Here is a 21279-nt window from a genome sequence, read left to right on the forward strand (position 1 = left end):
GTACTTTTAAGTCCAAATCATTAATGTACATGATAAGCAGGAAGGGTCCCAGCATGAGCCCTGAGCAATTCCACTGGAAACAGACATACCAATCACATAAACATCCATCTGCTATCACTCTGTCACTCTGCTTTGTGTCTCTCGGCCAGTTTTCGATCAAACATGCCACTTTGCTTTTATTGAGCAGTCATGAGGGACCTTGACAAAGCTTTGTTAAAGTCCATATGGATCACAACAAATACATTACCCTCATTGACACTCCTAGTTACTTCTTCAAAAAAGGTAATCAAACATGATCTTTTCTTAACATTATCCATGATTAATCTATGCTTCTCCAACTACCAATAAATTGTGTATCTCAGACGTTTTTCCAATAATTTCCACACCACTGAAGTTAACCTGGCTGGGCTGTAGGTTTCTTTTCTATTCCTTCTTCTCATTTAAATTTTGCAGCAACATTAGCAGTCCTCTAGTCCTCTGGCACCTCACTTATAGCCAAAGAGGATCTGAAGATTACTGTCAGGACCCCTGATATCTCCTCCCTTGCTTCTCTCAACAGCTTAGGATACAACTCATATCTTATCCTGGCCTCCAAATTTATCCACTTTTAAGGTTGCTAAATCCACTAATATATCCTTTCCCTTATTTCAGTTTTTTCTAATATTTCACAGTCCTCCACCCTGGTGTCTATTGTTGTGCTGTTGTACATAAAAATTATATGTGAGACTTATTAAATATGCATATGGAAATATCTCTTAAGTTCTGTCGTCTTTGAGCATCCATTGTGGACATCTTGCTTCCTTGCTATTCTTGATTGCCGGATATTTCATAAATGGGATAATCAACAGATGAATATAGCATCAATGGTGCAAATATACCCCTTTCTTAAGTCAGCATGTTAAATTCATGAGACTCAGGAAAAAAAATAGACATTACAACCAGTACTGAAAGCTCCAGTAAGAAACCTACTTTTCCATACCTAGCCAGCTAAAGCTGACATTAATTTATATCACAAGTTACAATAACAATGCAGGAAACATAAATTTCAGTATGGGGATCATTAACATAAATGCACAGAAACCACCATGAATACCATCGGTTTCAAAGTTTTATATGTGATTTTGTTCATGCAATTGTTAGTCTAACCTGGACAAATTAAAGTGATCAAATTATTTGCTCTTTACTGTAAAACTGATTGATGTGCTCTTAATTTTAAAAGGACAAAAGAGGGAGGTGCAGTAAAACTGTGGGATCAGGAAATGAAGCGATGTCGACCATTTCAGTTGGAGACAGGACAACTTGTGGACTGTGTGCGCTCTGTCTGTCGAGGAAAGGTCAGAACATTCAAATTTAAAAAGCATTTTGGTTAAAGTCCATTGCAATGATATTTGAAAATGTAGTTCATCCATCCAAAAAAAAAAGACAGCTATTAAAATTCTGTGTTGGATTGAAATTCGTCTTCAGTTGATGTGGTTTGAACTGACTTGCATAGAAAATTTCATTGTGATATCATAAATTATTGCCTTCTATTAAATGATCACATTTTTAACAAGACAAAACTTTAACTAAAATTCACAGGGCAAAGGGTTAAGAATAGGTTACTGTCTGTTTACAATACAAAAAATGTAATATTTCAATTCCAAGTTTCATGAAATTGCAACATTGAGTTGTTGGAAAACTGAATGTGAGAAGTATTGCCAATTAATGGTAGTACTGTATTTGAAATGTGCTTATTTGGTAAAAAGTAATTGAAAAGATTTGGGGTAGAGTGCTCTGTCTTTGATGTTAAGGAAGGTTTGAGACTAAAGGTAAGGACACTCATTCGAAATTGGAGTTACAATGGAATTAAAAATTTTAATCAAAAGGGAAATATCTCTTCAGACATTCAGGGCACGGAGTATTGCAGCTGTCATCAATTTAACAATGACTCACATCTTCATCTCTCTGGTCAGAGACCAGATTACAACACAAGATGTGTGCTAGGAACCCAGGGAAATCCTAACACAGTAGGATTTGCCTGAGAAATTTGAATTTCCAATGGCAATTGTCTGGCTCCATGGGACAAAGATTTATAGTTAGAGACATCTGATTTTTTTAATTGAATGTTTATTTCGGAAATGTTAGAAAAATCCTAGTCTAAATCCTAGTCTAGATCCTGGGAAACTATATAACTGACCTCAGCAACTATACCTCATCACCATCACTGACTCTCTCCTGAGCCAATCATATTACACCCCTCACTACAAACAATACCCCATTACTGATTTTGCCACTCAACTAACCCCCTGACCTCCTAACTACCAGCCCACAACTAAACATTTACCTGTCAATGCCTCCACCACCCCCAGACTTCACCCTATTTTGATCTGACTTAACCTCAAAACCTGACTCCAATCTGCCTTGAATATTCTTATACATTCACTTTTATTCTTTGATATACTTGACCTTACCTTATCATGTCTGCTCCATCAAATAATTTCTCACACCATTTATCCAGCATTCTCTTCTGAAACACTTTCTAATATTCCCATCTATTCACCCTTTACCATTCATCCAGTGACTATTTTGCCCGTTCTTCAGTTATGAGCTAACATGCTACCATCTCACCCAATGGCTGAATCTGCCATAGATGCATGTAGTTATTTTTTTGTGGCACTTTCACAGGATCCAAAACATACATCCTGGGCCAAGAATATCTCAGTTGCAAGAACTGAATTCTGTGTAGGCTACCACTATAGCTCCACTAAAGTTCAAGGATAGCTCCACAGGGAAGAACTTTAAAAAAGAGTAAGCCTTTATAGTTGCACGAAGGTATGTTAATGTTTTTGAAGAAGTAACAAAGAGGCTTGATGAGGACAGAGCAGTAGATGTGATCTATATGGACTTCAGTAAGGCACTCAACAAGGTTCCCCATGGGAGACTGGTTAGCAACGTTAGATCTCACAGAATATAAGGGGAACTAGCCATTTGGATACAGAACGTCTCAAAAGATAGAAGACAGAGGGTTGCTTTTCAGACTGGAGGCCTGTGACCAGTGGAGTGCCACAAGGATCGGTGCTGGGTCCTCTACTTTTCATCATTTACATAAGTGATTTGGATGTGAGCATAAGAAGTATAATTAGTAAGTTTGCAGATGACACCAAAATTGGAGGTGTAGTTGACAGCGAATTACAATGGGATCTTGATCAGATGGGCCAATGGGCTGAGATGTGGCAGGTGGAGTTTAATTCAGATAAATGCGAGGTGCTGCATTTTGGGAAAGCAAATCTTAGCAGGGCTTATACACTCAATGATAAGGTCCTAGGGAGTGTTGCTGAACAAAGAGACCTTCAAGTGCAGGTTCATACCTTCTTGAAAGTGGAGTCACAGGTGGATAGGTTAGTGAAGAATGTGTTTGTTATGCTTTCCTTTATCATAGTATTGAGTACAGGAGTTGAGAGGTCATGTGGTGGCTGTACAGGACATTGGTTAGGCCACTTTTGGAATATTGAGTGCAGTTCTGGTCTCCTTCCTATTGGAAAGATGTTGTAAAATTTGAAAGGGTTCAGAAAAGATTTACAAGTATGTTGTGAAAATTGGAGGCTTTGAATTATAGGGAGAGGCTGAACAGGCTGGGGCTGTTTTCGCTGGAACATCAGAGGCTGAGGGGTGACCTTATAGAGGTTTACAAAATTATATGGGGAATGGATAGGGTAAATAAACTAAGTCTTTTCCCTGAGGTGGGGGAGTCCAGAACTCGAGGGCATAGCTTTAGGGTGAGAGGGGAAAAATATAAAAGAGATCTGAGGGGCAACTTTTTCATGCAGAGGGTGATACATGTATGGAATGACCTGCCAGAGGAAGTAGTGAAGGCTAGTACAATTGCAACATTTAAAAGGCATTTGAATGGGTTATGAATAGGAAGGTTTGGAGAGATATGGGCTGGGTGCTGGCAGGTGGGACTAGATTGGGTTGTGATATCTGGTTGGCATGGATGGGTTGGACCGAAGGGTCTGTTTCCATGCTGTACATCTCTATGACTCTATGTATGTGAAAATATTATGTTGTTTCATTTTCTTTGTTTAATAAAGTGATATAAAATTAGTACTTTGCCACTTTGGTGTATAGCTATTGGCTGCCAAGTCGGAACTTACTTTTCTGTTGCTGTTGATGAATGGGAAGAAATGGTGAGCCAGAGGAAAAACTAGTAAAACTTGTGAATGACGCATTCGGGTCAGACTCATCTTATGTACATCAGTCCTGTACGACCAGTTTATTAATTTCTAGGTTTTCATTTCCCTTTGGGTAACAATGCAGTTATTATATGAAATGTAATGGTGTTGACACAGCCAGTGATCTTACCTAGCCTTAACACGTCAGAATGCAAGAAGCTACTGCGTATGCCCCAGTGACATCGTTGTGTTCCGTGCACAGCCTGCGCCATCTTGCAAGGGGTGGGGTACCTAAGGTGGAGGCTGAGATGCCAGCTAGAACCGAATAAAGGCTCGTGTGAGGAGCAACGAGCTGGCAGGAGTCCAGGATGTGAAGGAGTCTGGGAGTAGGCAATAAGATCTCTTCAGTCACCATCACTTGCCCTGGGGTGGGGTGGGAGGTTTCCCAGAGCCTGTACAGCAATCCCTTACCCCATCAATTATATTCACACATTTGGTCATGACAAAGTACACTCTTTATGCCACTTATTGATAATGTTCAGAGTAAATTTGTCATTTACATAAATGATTTGGGTGCGAACATAAGAGGTACAGTTAGTGCGTTTGCAGTTGACACCAAAATTGGACAGCGAAGAGGGTTACCTCAGATTACAACAGGATCTTGATCAGGTGTAGTGGACAGCGAAGAGGGTTATCTCAGATTACAACAGGATCTTGATCAGGTGGGCCAATGGGCTGAGAAGTGACAGATGAAGTTTAATTTGGATAAATGCAAGGTGCTGCATTTTGGGAAAGCAAATCTTAGCAGGACGTATACACTAATGGCAAGGTCCTAGGGGAGTGTTGCTGAACAAAGAGACCTTGGGGTGCAGGTTAAGAGCTCCTTGAAAGTAGAGTCGCAGGTAGATAGGATAGTGAAGAAGTTATTTGGTATGCTTTCCTTGATTGGTCAGAGTATTGAGTACAGGAGTTGGGAGGTCATGTTGTGGCTGTACAGAACATTGGTTAGGCCACTGTTGGAATATTGCATGCAATTCTGGTCTCCTTCCTATGGGAAAGATGTGAAACTTGAAAGGGTTCAGAAAAGATTTACAAGAATGTTGCCAGGGTTGGAGGATTTGAGCTATAGGGAGAGGCTGAACAGTCTGAGCTGTTTTCCCTGTAGCGTTGGAGACTGAGGGGTGACCTTATAGAGGTTTACCAAGTTATGAGGGGCTTGGATAGGGTATATAGGCAAAGTCTTTTCCCTAGGGTCAGGGAGTCCAGAACTAGAGGGCATAGGTTTAGGGTGAGAGGAGAAAGATATAAAAGAGACCTGAGGGGCAACTTTTTCACACAGAAGATGGTACGGGTATGGAATGAGCTGCCAGAGGAAGTGGTGGAGGCTGGTACAATTGCAAAATTTAAGGGGCATTTGGGTGGATATATGAATAGGAAGGGTTTGGAGGGACATGGGCCAGGTGCTGGCAGGTGGAACTAGATTTGGTTGGGATATCTAGTCCGCATGGATGGGTTGGACTGAAGGGTCTGTTTCCATGCTGTACATCTCTATGACTCTTTGACTGTAAATGGGGCATGTACAGTGGGAGATGGTTGATTATAAGACTCCTTTCATGTCAGTGAGATCTGAGTAGGTGTCGAATTAGATGTGACTGCTACATTAGTCTAGTGGTAGTGTTTAACTGAACTTTTCAGCTATGAGAATCCTGACATGCTAAGTACTCATGCAAATGCTCAGTACATATGGCTGTGAAAAATGGTCAAATTTATGTTTTCTTTATTGTTTCATGGGGTATGATTTGTGAGCCAGCATTTATGCCCATCTCTATTTGTATTTGAAGTGAATGATTTGTTCAGTCATTTCAAAAGACAGTTAAAATCCAATCATACTGCTGTGGGTCAGAGTTGTATGTAAACCACACTGGGTAAGGAAGGCACATTTCCTTCCTTAAAGGGCATTAGTGAACCAGATGGATTTTTACATCAGCAATGGTTTCACAGTCATGTTAGACTACCTTTTAACTTGGATTTATTGATTTAGTTATTTCTATTGTTTCTTATAATCACATGGAAAATATCACCACTTTTCTACATTTGTCATTGCTTGCTAAATGAGAATTCACCCTTTCAGCTGATGATGTGTTAGACTGGGAATTGTCTTCCTCTTTGTTGGATTAGCCATTAAACAAATTGTGCTTAGATTCTTTATGCAACTCCAGTCCCAGCCACTGCACAATGGAAGCAGAATGTCTTCTAGACCTTAATGGAGACCCTCATGGCAAATATAAATGACTTTTCAAGATTTGTCCAGGTATTTGAAGCACATTATTACAACCAGAACTTAGATGAGATTCTCCAGACTGTAAATCCAAATAGCTGAGGCTCTGGGGAGAAAGGATAAACTGTTTCCCCTTCTTTATTCATCTGCTCCCTCAGTTAGTTGTAAGAACGTTAATTTTAAAAAGGATTCCTCCCTAATGAATGCGTTTCTCTCATACTAAATTATTTTATGTTTTTTAAAAACTAATTTAACCAGGCTTGCTTCAGCTTATGGCTTCTGAAGAAGAAGACTAGTGAAGTTCCTCCAACTGTATTTTGCAACTCACTTCATACTACATAGTTTATGTCCCAATGGTATTTAGAATTAATGTTGAGTCTTTTTCAGTAGCGTCATACTGAATTTAGAATGTTAATTCTGTTTCTATCTCTCCTGATGTGACCAGACCTGTTAAGTTTCTGCAGCAATTTCAGATTTTTATTTCAGATTTCTAGTATCTTCAGTATTTGTTTTTATTTGACTTTTTGCAGCCTTGGTGCCATACTTAATCCAGAGATTAACTTCCAACCATACCTTCATGCCATACTTTATCTGCTCCTGCAACTTTCATTCAAATTTTTGTTACTTCTAGACTCAACGTTTCTAATAAAGTCTTTTGTAAAACTCATCAACAACTATGCTCCCATGCCCTAAATTGTGCCAAATCCATTCATCTATCACTCCTCTGCTTACTGATCTTTTTTTTCATTTCTGATCAAGTAACAGCTTGATTTTGGAATCCTTTTTAATCAAATTCCTCTCCGGTTTCCTCCTTCCCATCGCTGTAATCTCCAGGTCACAACCCTCTGAAATATCTGCATATAAATTCAGAGCTCTTGAGCATTATGATTTCAATCTCTTCACTGCTGGCAGTCATTGATTCAATTGACAATTTCCTAAACTCTGGTATTCCTTCCCTGCACTTCTTCACCTTGCTTTCCTCTTTTATGACACTCCTTAAAGCATATATCTTTGGTAGTATATTTAATCATCTGACCAAATTTCCCTTATGTGACTTGGTATCGTATTTTGCTATATATTGCATTGCGAGATGATTTATTATGTAAAATGTGATACATAATTTAAGTTGATTTGAGATACAGGAAGCCGAACATCTGTCCATATGCCTCTGACATAGGTATTGTCTCCTACAACTTTGACTTCTCTGTTATTCCCCCTCTCTGCTGCTGTCCTTTGTACAGATTCCTGCAGACCTCTGCATGGCAGGCTCCTCTTTCAAGGTCTATTCTAAAGCAGCCAAACACCAACCACCCATTCTGACCATAAGTCTCAATACCTCCAAAATGCAAAAATCTCATGATAGATACTACAGTATGTTTGGTAATCAATTTTAGATTCCTAAATTATAATCTGAAAAACAGTTATTTCATATTTTTAAAATTCAGGTTGTAGTTTGTCAGTCAGTTACAAAATGCAGTAAATAATGTGGCAAGTTGTTTGAGCAAGTTATCAAGAAGATTGTTGAGGGCAGAACAGTAGATGTTGTTTACTTAGACTTTAGTAAAGCTTTTAGCAAGATTCCACTTGGTAGACTAATTAATAAAGTTAGGTCACATGGGATTCAGAGTGAGTTTACCAATTCGATACATAATTGGCTTAACGGCAAGATACAATTTAGTGAGTTGCTTTTCGGACTGAAGGCCTGTCACCAGTGGTGTTCCACAGGGATCAGTTCTGAGTCCTCTTTGATTGCCAATAAGTTGGATGAGAATATAGAAGGCATGATTAGTAAGTTTGCAGACACCAAAATTGGTGCCATAGTAGACAGCAAAGGTTTTATAAGATTACAAAGAGATCGTAATCAAATGGATCAATGAGCTGAAAATGGCAGATCTGGATAAATGTGAGGTATTACATTTTGGTACAACAAACAGGGGTAGGACTTATACAATTAATGGTAAGGCCTTGGATAGTGTAGAACAAAGAGATCCAGGGGTTCAGATACATAATTCTTTGAAGTTGTGTCACATAGATAAGGTGGTTAAAAAAGCATTTAACATTCTTGACTTCATTGTTAGCATTCTTGACTTCATTGCTCAGTCATTTGAATATAGGAGTTAGGAAGTCATGCTGAGGTTGTACAGAACATTGGTGAGGCATCTTCTGGAGTACTGTGTCCAGTTCGGGTCACTCAGTTACAGGAAGGATATTATGGAGTTAGAGAGGATTCAGAAAAGATCTTCCAGGACGTTGCCAGGTGTGGAAAGTTTGAATTATTAAAAAAAAGCTGGATAGGCTGGAACTTTTCTCACTGAAGCGTAGGACATTGAGAGGTGACCTTATAGAGATTTATAAAATCATGAGGAGAATGGATAGAGTTAATTGTAAGTGGGTTTTCCCTAGAGTGGGGATTTTAAGACAAGGGGGCATATTTTAAGACAAGAGGAGAAAAATTTTAAAAAGACATGACAGCAGATTTTTTTTACAGAGGGTGGTTTGTTTGAGGAATGAACTTTGAGAAAGTGATGAAAGTGGGCACAGTTATAACATTTAGATAAGTACATTAATGGGAAAGGGTTGGAGGGATATGGGCCAGGAGCAGGCAGATGGGATTAGTTTAGTTTGGGATTATGTTCAGCATGAACTAGTTGCATTTAAGGATCTGTTTCCATGCTGTATGACTCCTTAATCATATAGGCTGCACAAAAGGAGCTATCGTATTGATGTTTCAAAATTCTCTGTAATAATCTAATTTCTGCACACAATTTACCTTTGCTCTAAACAGAGGAGTGCTGCTGAGACTGGAGTTGAGGATACCTTAAAATGTAATGCATCTTCTGCTTATTTATTACTTAACTAAGTTGAAAAAAAAACTCACTTTTAATAAAAACCAAAATTTCACCACATGCAATAATATTTGATTTGTTTTCTTTTTCAGATCTCCAGGGGTTTTGTCACTTTTTACTTTACATCTTAACATTGCTTTCTATCTAATACACATTATTATTGATTACAGGGAAAAATACTTGTTGGAACTAAAGATGGTCAGATAATTGAAGTTGGAGAAAAGAATGCAGCATCAAATTGTCTAATTGATGCACACATGGAAGGAGAAATTTGGGGCCTTGCTACACATCCCGCTAAAGACCACCTGATTTCAGCAAGTGATGATGGCACTATAAGAATCTGGGATCTGGCTGATAAAGTAAGTGAGGAAGGATGAAAAAGGGACATTCCTAAAATTTTCTGCCTTCAAGAAAGCAATACTGAGCAGGTCAGGCAACATCTGTGGAGAGAGAAACAAAGTTGATATATCAGGATCAATGGCATTTCATTAGAACGGGAAACAAAAATTTTACAGGATGTAAACAAGTACAGAAGTAGGAAAATGTGTTCAGGAACAGCAAAAGGGAAGAGATGTAATAGGGTGGAAGGCAGAATAGATTGAATCATAAAAAAGATGATGGTGCAAGGCAAAAGAGGATAGTAATACAACTTAAGAAACAAAAGTGCAAGTCCAAAGTAAATAGAAATGTGAGTTACAGAATCATTACCAAACACTGACATCTGGAAAAATTATAGCAATGATTCTGCAATTGTTCAACCTAGTGTTAAGTTCAGAACACTGCGAGGTATCTGAACAAAAGTTGAAATCTTACATGCAGTTTCATACAAACAGTGTAGGTAGGAGCTACGAACAAAAATGTCAAAATGGGAGTGGGTTGGAGAATTAAAATGACAGGTGATTGGAAGCTTGTATCATATTTGTGAACTAAATGAAGTCAGTCACTCAATGTGAGCATTGAAATGCAGTTTACTAAATTGAATGTGTATGAAATGTTTGGGGCCCTGGGCGGTATGGAGAAAGAGGGTAAAAGGATTGAAATTGCCTCCTTGCACTTTTACAAGAAAGCATCATGAGAAAGGGAATGGGTGGTGATTGAAGAAGGAGCTGTGATGTTGTTGAAGGAATGATCCATTGAATATGGATGTAAGGTGTGGATGTTGGTGGATGTAAGTTGAGGATGTGTAAGTCCTATTGTGATTCTGGAAGGAGGCTGAAGGGGTATTAGAAGAAGTACAGAAATTGAAATGCTCAAGATCAAGAATTCTATTACTGTCTCAGGAGAGAAATCCCAGTTTGGGAGAAAGAGAGGAAGACATACCAGAAACACTGCATTAGAAATTGGCACCATAAAAGCAGATGCAACAGAAACTAAGAACCCGGCAGAATGAAGTGGAGTTTGTGGAGGGATAGGAGGAAATGTAATCGAGGCAGCTGTGGGACACATTTGGGTTAAAGTTAATTTTGGTCATTAATCTTCCCACGCAATGCTAATAAAGAGTTTGAGAACTGGGAAGGACGAGTCAGATATGGACTATATGATAGTGAGGGAAGAGTGGAAATTGATTAAATTTTCTAATTCAGGGTCAGAGCAGACTTTGTAATCTTTGTCCAAATCAGGATGGATATAAATTGAAAGATTACTTGAAGATGCCAGTGTTCTCAAAAACTTACTGGCTCTTCTTTCTGAATATTAAAGATAATGGGTTTGGGGGTCCTTCTGAGAAAGCCTTTGACAATTATTGCAGAGCAAGACCCAACATAGCTAAATATGCCAGTGGAGAGAGTCAATATATCAGGTAGTGAAGTGGTAAATATCCTGGATGATGTCAAGCTTCCATCCGAGCAGCTTCATACAGTTGATTGCTAGGCCACCTCAGAGAGTCGGAGCAAAAAACGACCTAAGTTAACCATGTGGCTTTTTATGATAGTCTCATGTTAATTCATACTGATTTTAAAAAGCTTGTATGTTCAGACTTTTGAAGAAATTAAAAATCTGAAACTGCTTTGGTAGAATTTGAATTCATGTTTCTAAGTTTTTTTTCGGGACTTGTCGAGATATTTGCTCAGTATTAAGACCAACCCCTTAAATGGGATCATACTCACTCTAAAATGTGAGTGAGTTTAATATGTATATGTCTGATAATGGAATATTGTCAAAACATCACAGATTGCTTCATAGAATTTGGCACAATTCTTTTTAAGTTCTTTTAACTTCCACACTCCACAAAGAATCAATTCTTTATCAGACTGTTTCACATACAAAACAAGTTTCATAAAAAGGCTTATTAGAAGTAAATCTGGGCCAGTAACAGTGATTCAGTAGGTCAGATCCCACTTATTACTTTCATGACACCAGGTTATAGTCTAACAAGTTTATTTGGATGCACAAGCTTTTGGAGCGCTACTCCTTCGTCAGATAGCCACCAGCACTTTCAAGTAATCTTTCAATTTATACTCCTACTCAACTAGGGACCTAACGAAGGAATAGCACTCCAAAAGCTTATACTTCCAAATAAACCTATTAGACTATACCTGGTGTCGAGTAATTTTTAACTTTGTCCAACCCAGTCCAACACCAATATCTCCACATCATTGTTACTTCCAATTTGTAGTTTCCTATATACAAATGTAACAATATCACAACACTTTACTAGTGGCCCAAACTAGACAAGTGACTAATACACGCGCACAACAAATTTATCTAAACATTGCTACCCTTACATTCCCATGTGAACTTCATTGAATCTGTCAGAACAGAACAGAAATTAAACTACCAATAAATACCTCTGAGCGTAGAGCTGCTGGTCAACCACCCCCATCCCGAACAGAAATAACCAGTTGACTATTCTGAGAAATAACATTCCATTTTACTTTCCATTAAGATCTGATTAGTTCTTCACAGTTTATAGTTAAAATGGCATCTGTCTCATGTTGAACACAAATTCTATTGTCTTAAGTTGTTTTCTGGACAAATAAGTAGTTTCAAAAAGTGAACAGAAAATGCTTGAAAATGTACAATGTCATGAGCTAAGGAGTCAACCTTCATTACAACACGTCCAATAAAAGGGCTTGTGTGGGAGGTTGAGGTAAGGACATATTCCTCACATCCCTGAAGCATTAACTCTCCTGGTTCTCGGATGCTGCTGTGCTTTTCCATTGCCATACTTTTCAACTCTGATCTCAAGCATCTGCAGTCCTCAGTTTCTCCAAGTGGGGTAAGGGCATAGGAGAGCTCAAGCCATAAAGATTTTGAACTCAATATAGACTCCAAAAGGTGGCAAAGGCTCCAGGCAGAAAATGAGGTGCTGTTCTTCCAGCTTGCACTGAGTTTCGCTGGAGAACTACAGCAAGCCAGAGACAGATGTTTTCCAGTGAGCAGGGTGATGTGTTGAAGTGGCAGGCAACGGGAAATTCAGGAACTTTTTTACAAACAGAATGCAAGTGTTCTGCGAAGCGGTCACCCAGAATACACTTTGTTTCCCCAGTGTAGAGGAGACCGTATTGTGAGCAGCAAATGCAGTAGACAAGGTTGTGTGAAGTGCAGATAAAGCACTGATTCACCTGGAAGGGTGAAGAGGGAGGAAGTAAATGGACAGGTGTTATACCTTCTACGATTTCAACAGAAGGTACTGTGAACTTGTGGGGGAATGTTGGGAGTGAAGGAAGAGTGACAAGGCTGGAGAGGGGAATATGTGTCTGATGGTGGCATCCCTCTGGAGATGGTGGAAATGCTGGCTAATGATCCTGTGGATGTGAATGCTGGTGTGATTGTAGGTCAAGAAAAGGGGAACCCTATCATTGTTGCAAGAGGGAAAAGAGGGGTTGAGGGTTGAAGGGTAGGAGATGGGTTAGATCCAGCTGAGGATCATGTCAACAACAATGCTGGGAAATCCTCAGTTGAAGAAGAATGTGGATATTTCAGAAGCGCCTTTGTCGCAGTTGGCATCATCAGAACAAACCACTTCAACACACCACCGTGTACCCTAGCAAAGCTCAGTGCAAGCTGGAAGAACAACACCTCATTTTCTATTTGGAGTTCCTGCAGTCTCCCAACTCAATGTCAAGTTCAATAAATTGAGCTCTCCCATGTCCCTACCCAACCAACACTCCCCCCCCCCCCCCCCACTCACCAGGGCTTGTTATCACATAGTCTGTTATTATACCTAACCCATTGTTAGCCATTAATAGTCCCTATTAATAGCTATTCACCCTCATAGCCAGATCATTATCCACTCCTTTGTCTGTCCAACTGCTCTTCTCTCTCTTTGGACTTTATCTCCACCTAGCATTTACTTCTTGCCCCTCCCCCACCCTCCCTTCTGCATATGAACTGTAACCTCCCATCTGTAGTCTGTTTCGTCACCATCTGAGATTTGACCAACGGTGGTGGTATCATTAACAAACTTGTAAATGGCATTAGTCTAGTCTGGTAATACAGTGAGTACAGTAGGGGGCTGAGTATGCACCCCTGGGAGGCTCCAGCGTTGAGTGTTAGTGAGGATGAGATATTTGTCCCCAGTCTTCACTGATTGTGGCCTGTGGGTCAGAAAACTGAGGATCCAGTTGCAAAAAGTGGGGCTTAGTCCAAGATTTAATAATCCATCTCATGGGGATAATAGTGTTGAAGGCTGAACTGTAGTCAATGAGTAGGATTCTTACATAGCTGTTCTTGGTGAGGAGCGAAGGGCAAGTGATATGGCATCTGACATGAATCTGGTGGCCTGATAGGCAAATTGGAGTGGATCCAGAATAGTGGAGAGGCCAGAATTGCTTAATGCCATGACCAGCCTTTCACAGCATTTAATGACCAATGAGGTTAGGGTCACTGGGCGATAGTCATTGAAACATGTTACATGTGTCTTCTTAGGCACAGGAATGAAGTTGGCCCTTTTGAAACAGGCAGGGACAGTGGCCTGCTGCAGGGAGAGATTGAAGATGTCTGAGAAGACTTTTGCCAGTTGATCTGCGTATATTCTGAGTGCACGGCCTGGTACTCAGTCTGTTCCCATCGCTTTCCTTAGATTCACACGAAGGAAAACTGATCTGACCTCTTGTGATAGGTTCGTCAGGACTTGTTAGAATAGATGTTGCCTCTCTGCTGAAATTCTGCTCAAAGCGAGCATAGAAGATGTTGAAACAATCTGGGAGGGATGTGTCATCGTCTGTTATCTTGCACTGTCTCTTTTTAGAACCTGTGATGTCATTCAGTCCTTGCCATATAAAAAAGGTTTCATATAAGAAAAGGTACCTTTGACAGGGACTGTGATGAATAACAGTCTGTCATTGATAGTTGATGTTCTTTCTTGCTAACTGTCCAAAATGCCTTTTTAAAAATTTTCCAAACATCAGATTGTCTCATTGGTTTGATATTGTCAAAAGAGTAAAATTCAAATGCAGTTGTGTTTTAGTATCTTGGGGCATAATTTTAAACTGGTTAAATTTGAACTGCTCTGCAAACAGTTGAGGTATCTAGGTTACAGCCAAATCTTTCAATTTTCCAGCATACTGTGTGACTGCTAGTCAGTCACATGACAGATGCTTGCCAACTTTCAGCATTCACTCTATCTTAAAGATACAGTACACACCTTCAACTTCATAATACTTGCCCTTAAGAAAAAAATGAGCCATCATAATGAAAAATGGCTTCATTTTTTTTTCTAATTCTTAATGTCATTACAATGAAATATATTGGACATTAATCTAAGTTCATGGTAGGGCAACTTAGAGCACTTTTCAATGAACTAGTCTTATATTCTTGTCTTTAAATCATTCCAGGAATGCAAGAGGTTTATGATCCATGTACACAATGATCTCTAACACGTTGTTCATCACATAAACATTAAAATGTTGTAAGGCCAGTACCAAACCCAATAATTCAGTTTTAATCATAGAGTATTTTATCTGGTGGGTTTTGAGTTTCTTTGAAAAGTAACCAACTGGCAGTTCAATTCTATCACCATCTTCCTGTAGCAGTACAGCTCCAAACCTTATGTCACTAGCATCGATTGCAACTTTGAAGGGTTTCAAAAAGTGTGGTGTAACTAACACTGGTGCAGTGCTAAATACTGCTTTTAAATTGTCAAATGCCTCTTGGCATTGGTCTATCGAGTGAAATTTTGTGTTCTTCTTCAGCAAATTTGTTAACAGTACCACTACATTGCTAAAGTTTGGAACAAATTTCTGTAGAATCCGCTTAGTCCCAAAAATCGAAGCACTTCTTTCTTTGAGGTTGGTCGTAGAAATTCCTTAATGGCTTTTGTCTTTGCATTCCTTGGAGTCAACTTTCCATGACCGATGTTATGTCCCAAGAATGTCACCTCTGCCTTCGCGAACTGTGTTTTCTTTAAGTTAATTACCAGTTTTGCTTCTTTTAGTCATTCAAAGAACTCTGCCAGTTGTAACATGTGATCTTTCCAGGAGTCACTAAAGATCATTACATCATCCAGATAGACTGCATAGTTTGTTAACCCAGCCACAACTCTGTTCATGACTTTTTAGAATGTGGTTGGTGTGTTCTTCATTCCAAAGGGGATCGCTTTGAATTGATATAGCTCATTTGGGGTTACAAGCGCAGAAATTTCTTTCACTTTCTCTGATAAAGGTACCTGCCAATAACCACGCAGTAAGTCCAACTTTGTGATGTAACTGGCTTTTCCAACTTTCTCTATACAGTCCTCCAATCTTGGTATGGGGTATGAGTCTGATTTTGTTACGGCGTTGACCTTCCAACATTCCACACAAAATCATTAAGTCTCCTCAGGTTTTGAAACAAAGACGATCGGCGAGCTCCACTCACTCTGACTTCGTTCAATGGTATCTTCGTTGAGCATCGCATCCACTTCTGTCTGGACCTGTGTGGCTTTGAAAGGATTAAGCCTGTAGGGGTGTTGTTTTATTGGAACAGTATTCCCTAGTCCTGCCTCATTAGTCCTCCCCGTCTTATTCCTGCATATGTCCTCATATTGCTGCAGCAAACCTTTCAACTGTGTTCTTTGCTCCTGAGACAGATAGTTTCCTAACCTATCCCACTCCTTAAGAACTTCCTCATTATTTAACATATTTTGAGGCACATGAAACTCCACAACATCTGGCTTTGCTTCCTCACTCTGCAGGGCAGTGACTAACACCTGTTTCTCCAGTTTCTTCTCTATTATAATAACGTTTTACCATATTCATGTGACATATGTGATACAGTTTTTCTGATCCATCATCTTTACCAGATCATTTACCTGACTCAACTTTTTATCAGTTTGATAGGGACCACTAAACCTGGCTTTGAAGGGATCTCTTACCACTGGTGATCGTACTAATATGTCATCCCCACAGGAAAATGTCTGAATTTCAGAGTTTTTATCTGCCACCTGCTTCATTCAATGCTGTGTCCTTTTCAGGTGCTGTTTAGCTAATTCACCTACTCGATTTAATCTCTCCTTCACCTCCAATACATATTCCAAGTGTGAGATCTCAAACTTTGGTTCTGTCAATTTTTCTTTAATTAATTTCAAAGGGCCTCTCACTTCATTTCCGAATATTAACTCAAAGGGGGTAAACTGAGTAGATTTGTTTGGGCATCTCTAATGGCAAATAATACAAATGGGATACCTTTGGGTAATCCTGACAGTATGCTGTCAACATTATCTTCAGGGTCTGATGCCACCTTTCCAAAGCTCCCTGGATTTCAGGATGATACACATTTGATTCAAAGTGCTGTATACCTAAGCTATCCATGACTTCCTTAAACAGACGAGCAGTAAAATTAGACCCTTGGTTGACTGAATCTCTCTGGGTAGCCCATACCACACAAAGAAAGTTACTAACTCCTCTACCACCTTTTTTGCCTTAATGCTTCATAATGGAATTGCCTCTGGAAATCTGGTAGACATATCCATTATAGTTAGCAAGTACTGGTTCCCACTTTGAGAGGATATCTACACAATCAATCATAACCTGCGTGAAAGGCTCTTCGAATGTGAGAATTGGCAACAAAGGTGCTGGTTTTATTACTGCCTGTGTCTTACCTACCATTTGACATGTACACCAAAAGTTAACCACATCCCTGTACATTCCAGGCCAATAGAAATGTTTTTGTACCTTAGCCTGAGTCTTCCGTACACCTAGGTGACATCCTATTGGTAGTTCATTTGCCACTAACATTTCCTATCTGTATGCTACCGGCAACACAATCTGGTGCACTTCTGTCCATTTCTGCTCTGCACTAACCTGCCATGGTCTCCATTTTCATCTTAGGATTCTGGCTTTAAAATAATAACCCTCTAGAATATTCTCAGTTCCTTTTCTAAGTATGCATCAACATATATATCTTTTATTGTCTGATCTTTCTGTTGTAAGTTCATTAGTCTTTCAGGGCTAAACACTTCTGCCTGACCCTTTGTCTGTCCAGGTTTTTCCTGCACCATTTCATCAAATAGGGCGTCCGCTAACTGAACCTCAACTCCTTCCTCTTTCTCTTTAGTTTTTGCTTCGTGCTGTGACTTATGGTAATGGGATCTTGTTACTACACAGCTGGGTAAATTTCAGGGTAAATTTTCCTTTTAACTCCTCAGTTCCCGAGTCTTCCTTGGGCTTTTCCAAAACATAGGTATCATTTCCACCTTGAAACCTGCTAAATTGATCCCAAGAACAAATTGTATTCCTGGAACTGACACTCAGTCAATCACTCCCACTGTTACTTCCTCAGTCTTGAGTTGGCACTCCAACCTGATCTTACGTAGAGGAGTTTTCTAAGTTTCTGTCCATCTATTCCACAAATTACCACTCTCTCCAGTAACAGGGCAGAAAGAGTGCAAATACATTCATCGCTTATTATTAGAGACTGATTAGATCCTGTATTTCTCAAAATTATAACTTCTTTCCCTTCTCCCCTGTTCTTTCTGAGTAAACTTTACCCACAGAGGTGAATTCTTTATAGAGATCAGGCACTAACTCCAAACCCAGCCCCTGCCTAGACTGTGCACTTTCCTGTAGCTCCTCGAGTTTTAGGAGTTCCTTTCCAACTTTCACTAATGCTATTGGCTTAGCTTCTTTTACTGTATCTTTTCCCACAGTGCCTTTCTTTAATGACCAGCGCTGTGACTTTATGAGTCCCACTTTACCACAGTGGAAACACCTGAGGCCTTTCATCTCCTTTCCATCCTCTTGGGTTTCTTTTTTAACCTGTGATCAACAATTACCAGTGTTCTCTACGCTTTGTTTCGTAGTGTAGGATCTCCCCCTCTCCTAATTTCTATCCCTTAGAGGATGAAAGTCTTGCCAGAAGCAAAACTTTGCCTAATGCACTAATGTATATTCATCTGCCATCTCTGCTGCTCATCTCATTCTTGAACTTTCTGTTCATCCACACGAATTCTTATCATGTCTGGAAGTGAGTTTTTAAACTCCTTTAGCAGATTAATCTTTCTTAAAGCTCTAAGGTCTTATCTATTTTTAAGGCCCACACCCATTTATCAAAATTACTATGTTTAATTCTTTCGAATTCAACATAAGTCTGACCTGTTTCCTTCTTTACGTTTCTGAACTGCTGTTTATGTGCTTCTGGTACCAATTGATAGGCCTTCAAAATAGCTTCTATTGACCTCTTCATAATCTCTTGACCCCTCATCTGACAGCCTTGCAGATACCTCACTAGTTCTGCCTACAAGTTTAGCCTGAATTATAAGTCCTCTGGACACTCCGTCTGCCTACCCAATTTTCCAAATGAAATAAAGAAAGTTTTGACATCTTTCTCATCAAAATGTGGCAGTGTTTTAACATATTTGTATATATTACTTCCTTCTCTCTTCATCTCCATCCTGCTGACTTTGTTGACCGAGTCGCAACTTCTGAAGTTCAAACTCTCTCCCAATTTCTCTGTTTTTTTTCTCTCTTTTTCTCTCTCCCGTTCTTCTCTCCCTTTGCTCAGCTAAGAACCTTCTCTCTTTCTTTTTCCTCTCTCTCTCTCTTCGTTCTCCCTTTCTTTCTCTCTCTCTCTCTCCCTTTCTTTATCTTGTAATTCCATTTTCTTCAATTGTAGTTTAGGTTCTTCTAACTCTACTGCACTTGTCTGTTTCTCTGACCCACTTAAGTGTTTGAGTAACTCCATTATAATTTCAGCTTTACTTTTGTCCTTGGTTAAACCCAATTCTAACCTCTTTGCTAATTTAAAAAGTATGGTCTTTTCATTTCTTTCTAACCTTTCTTGGTACATTTGGGAGTCATTTTAAAACCCCAGAACCTCTTTTAGCAATTTTAAGAGCCATTTTTCTCACTTTTAATTTAACTAACCACAAGTAACCGAAATTAAACAAATCGTCTCACCTACGTTTTATTTGAAGATTTAGGACAAAAGTTGGCAAATGTTTAATTCTGCTGGAAACTTTTATCCTGAATCTGTTGAAATCTGTCCAGATGTCAGACTGGATCTGTCTAAACCTGTCCAAATCACAGACCTGAGCCCCCAAACTGTTACGACACGGCAGTAAACCCTTCTGCTAATTCAGCCAAACATGCAGAAAGGCTCACCTTGTCTCGTAATCTGTTAAAGAATGAGTGACAAAAAAATATCCAAATTCCACTATTTAACATAAGTATAAATTTTATTCTTTAATGCTAAAAGTGAACATTAAACAACTAGCTACGACTCTTAACCTCCATTCTCTTAAAGATTTGTTGTCTACCTCCCACTCTAAACAAAATACTGATCCAATAAAGCCCCTATTAAATTTACAACAACTTAATTTTCAAAATCAGACAGCAGCCATCATCTCTGTTGTCGATCGTCTTCTGTTTGTAGATCTTCCTGGGTCATCTTCGGTCTTCTGCTACAAAGATGTTTCATATGAAGAAAGGTACCTTTTAAAGACGATGTGATGAATAGCAGTCTGTCAATGGCAGTTGGTGCTCTTTCTTGCTAACTGTCAATATTGCCTGCTTTCTTTTTAAATATCCCAACCATTGGATCGTCTCATTGGTTTGATGTTGTCAAAACAGTAAAATTCAAATTCAATTGGGTTTGAGTATATTTGGACATATTTTAAAGTCATTAAATTCAAACTGCTGTGAAAACAACTGCAGTATCTAGGTTACAGCCAAATGTTACATCTTCCAATTTTCCTGCACACTCTGTGACTGTACATGCCTTCAACTTCATAACACCACCGATTTCAGGCTCATCTGTCTATACTTCCTTGCCTTTTTCTTACTACCTTTCTTAAATAGCAGTATCACGGTAGCCAACCTCCAGTCTTCTGGCAACTCACTTGTGGCTATCGATGATACAAATATCTCAGTTAGAGGCCCAGAAATTGCCTCCAGAGCTTCCCACAGAGTCCAAGGGTACACCTGGTCAGGTCCCAGAGATTTATTCACCTCTATCCATTTTAAGACAGCCAAGACCACCTCCTCTGTAAATTGGACATTTTTGAAGATGTCACTATTTATTTAGCCACGTACTGTGTCTTTCATATACTTCTGCACAGTAATCGTTGATGCAAAATACTGGTTTAGTATGACCATAATATGACCTCCCAGCTCCTATATTCAGTACTCTGACCAGTAAAGGAAAGCATACCAAATGCCTTCTTCACTATCCTATCTACCTGCGACTCCATTTTCGAGGAGCTATGAACCTGCGCTCCAAGGTCTCTTTGTTCAGCAACACTCCCCAGAACCGTACCATTAAGTGTATAAGTCCTGCTAAGATTTGCTTTCCCAAAATGCAGCACCTCACCTTTATCCAAATTAAGCTCCATCTACCACTTCTCAGCCCATTGGCCCATCTGATCAAGATCCCATTGTAATCCAAGGTAACCTTCTTCACTGTCCACCACACCTCCAATTTTGGTGTCATCTGCAAACTTACTAAGTATACCTCTTATGCTCGCATCCAAATCATTTATATAAATGTTGAAAGGTAGTGGACCCAGCACCGATCCTGGTGGCACTCCACTGGTCACAGACCTCTAGTCTGAAAAACAACCCTCCACCTCCACCCTCTGACTTCTACT

General features: G+C 39.4%; 1 protein-coding gene across 5 annotated transcripts in view; it reads left to right on the plus strand.

Moving 5' to 3' along the window:
• LOC132819436 (echinoderm microtubule-associated protein-like 6) overlaps nt 1–21279 on the plus strand; it is a 512298-nt gene that overhangs the window by 433819 nt on the left and 57200 nt on the right. For all 5 annotated transcript variants that reach the window (XM_060830942.1, XM_060830941.1, XM_060830940.1 and 2 more), the window contains 2 exons: nt 1220–1334; nt 9446–9634. In XM_060830942.1, coding sequence (XP_060686925.1) covers nt 1220–1334; nt 9446–9634 — 304 coding nt within the window. The remainder of the gene's footprint in view (nt 1–1219; nt 1335–9445; nt 9635–21279) is intronic.

The sequence above is a fragment of the Hemiscyllium ocellatum genome, chromosome 10 (assembly GCF_020745735.1).
Source record: "Hemiscyllium ocellatum isolate sHemOce1 chromosome 10, sHemOce1.pat.X.cur, whole genome shotgun sequence".
In the NCBI taxonomy this organism is placed as follows: Eukaryota; Metazoa; Chordata; class Chondrichthyes; order Orectolobiformes; family Hemiscylliidae; genus Hemiscyllium; species Hemiscyllium ocellatum.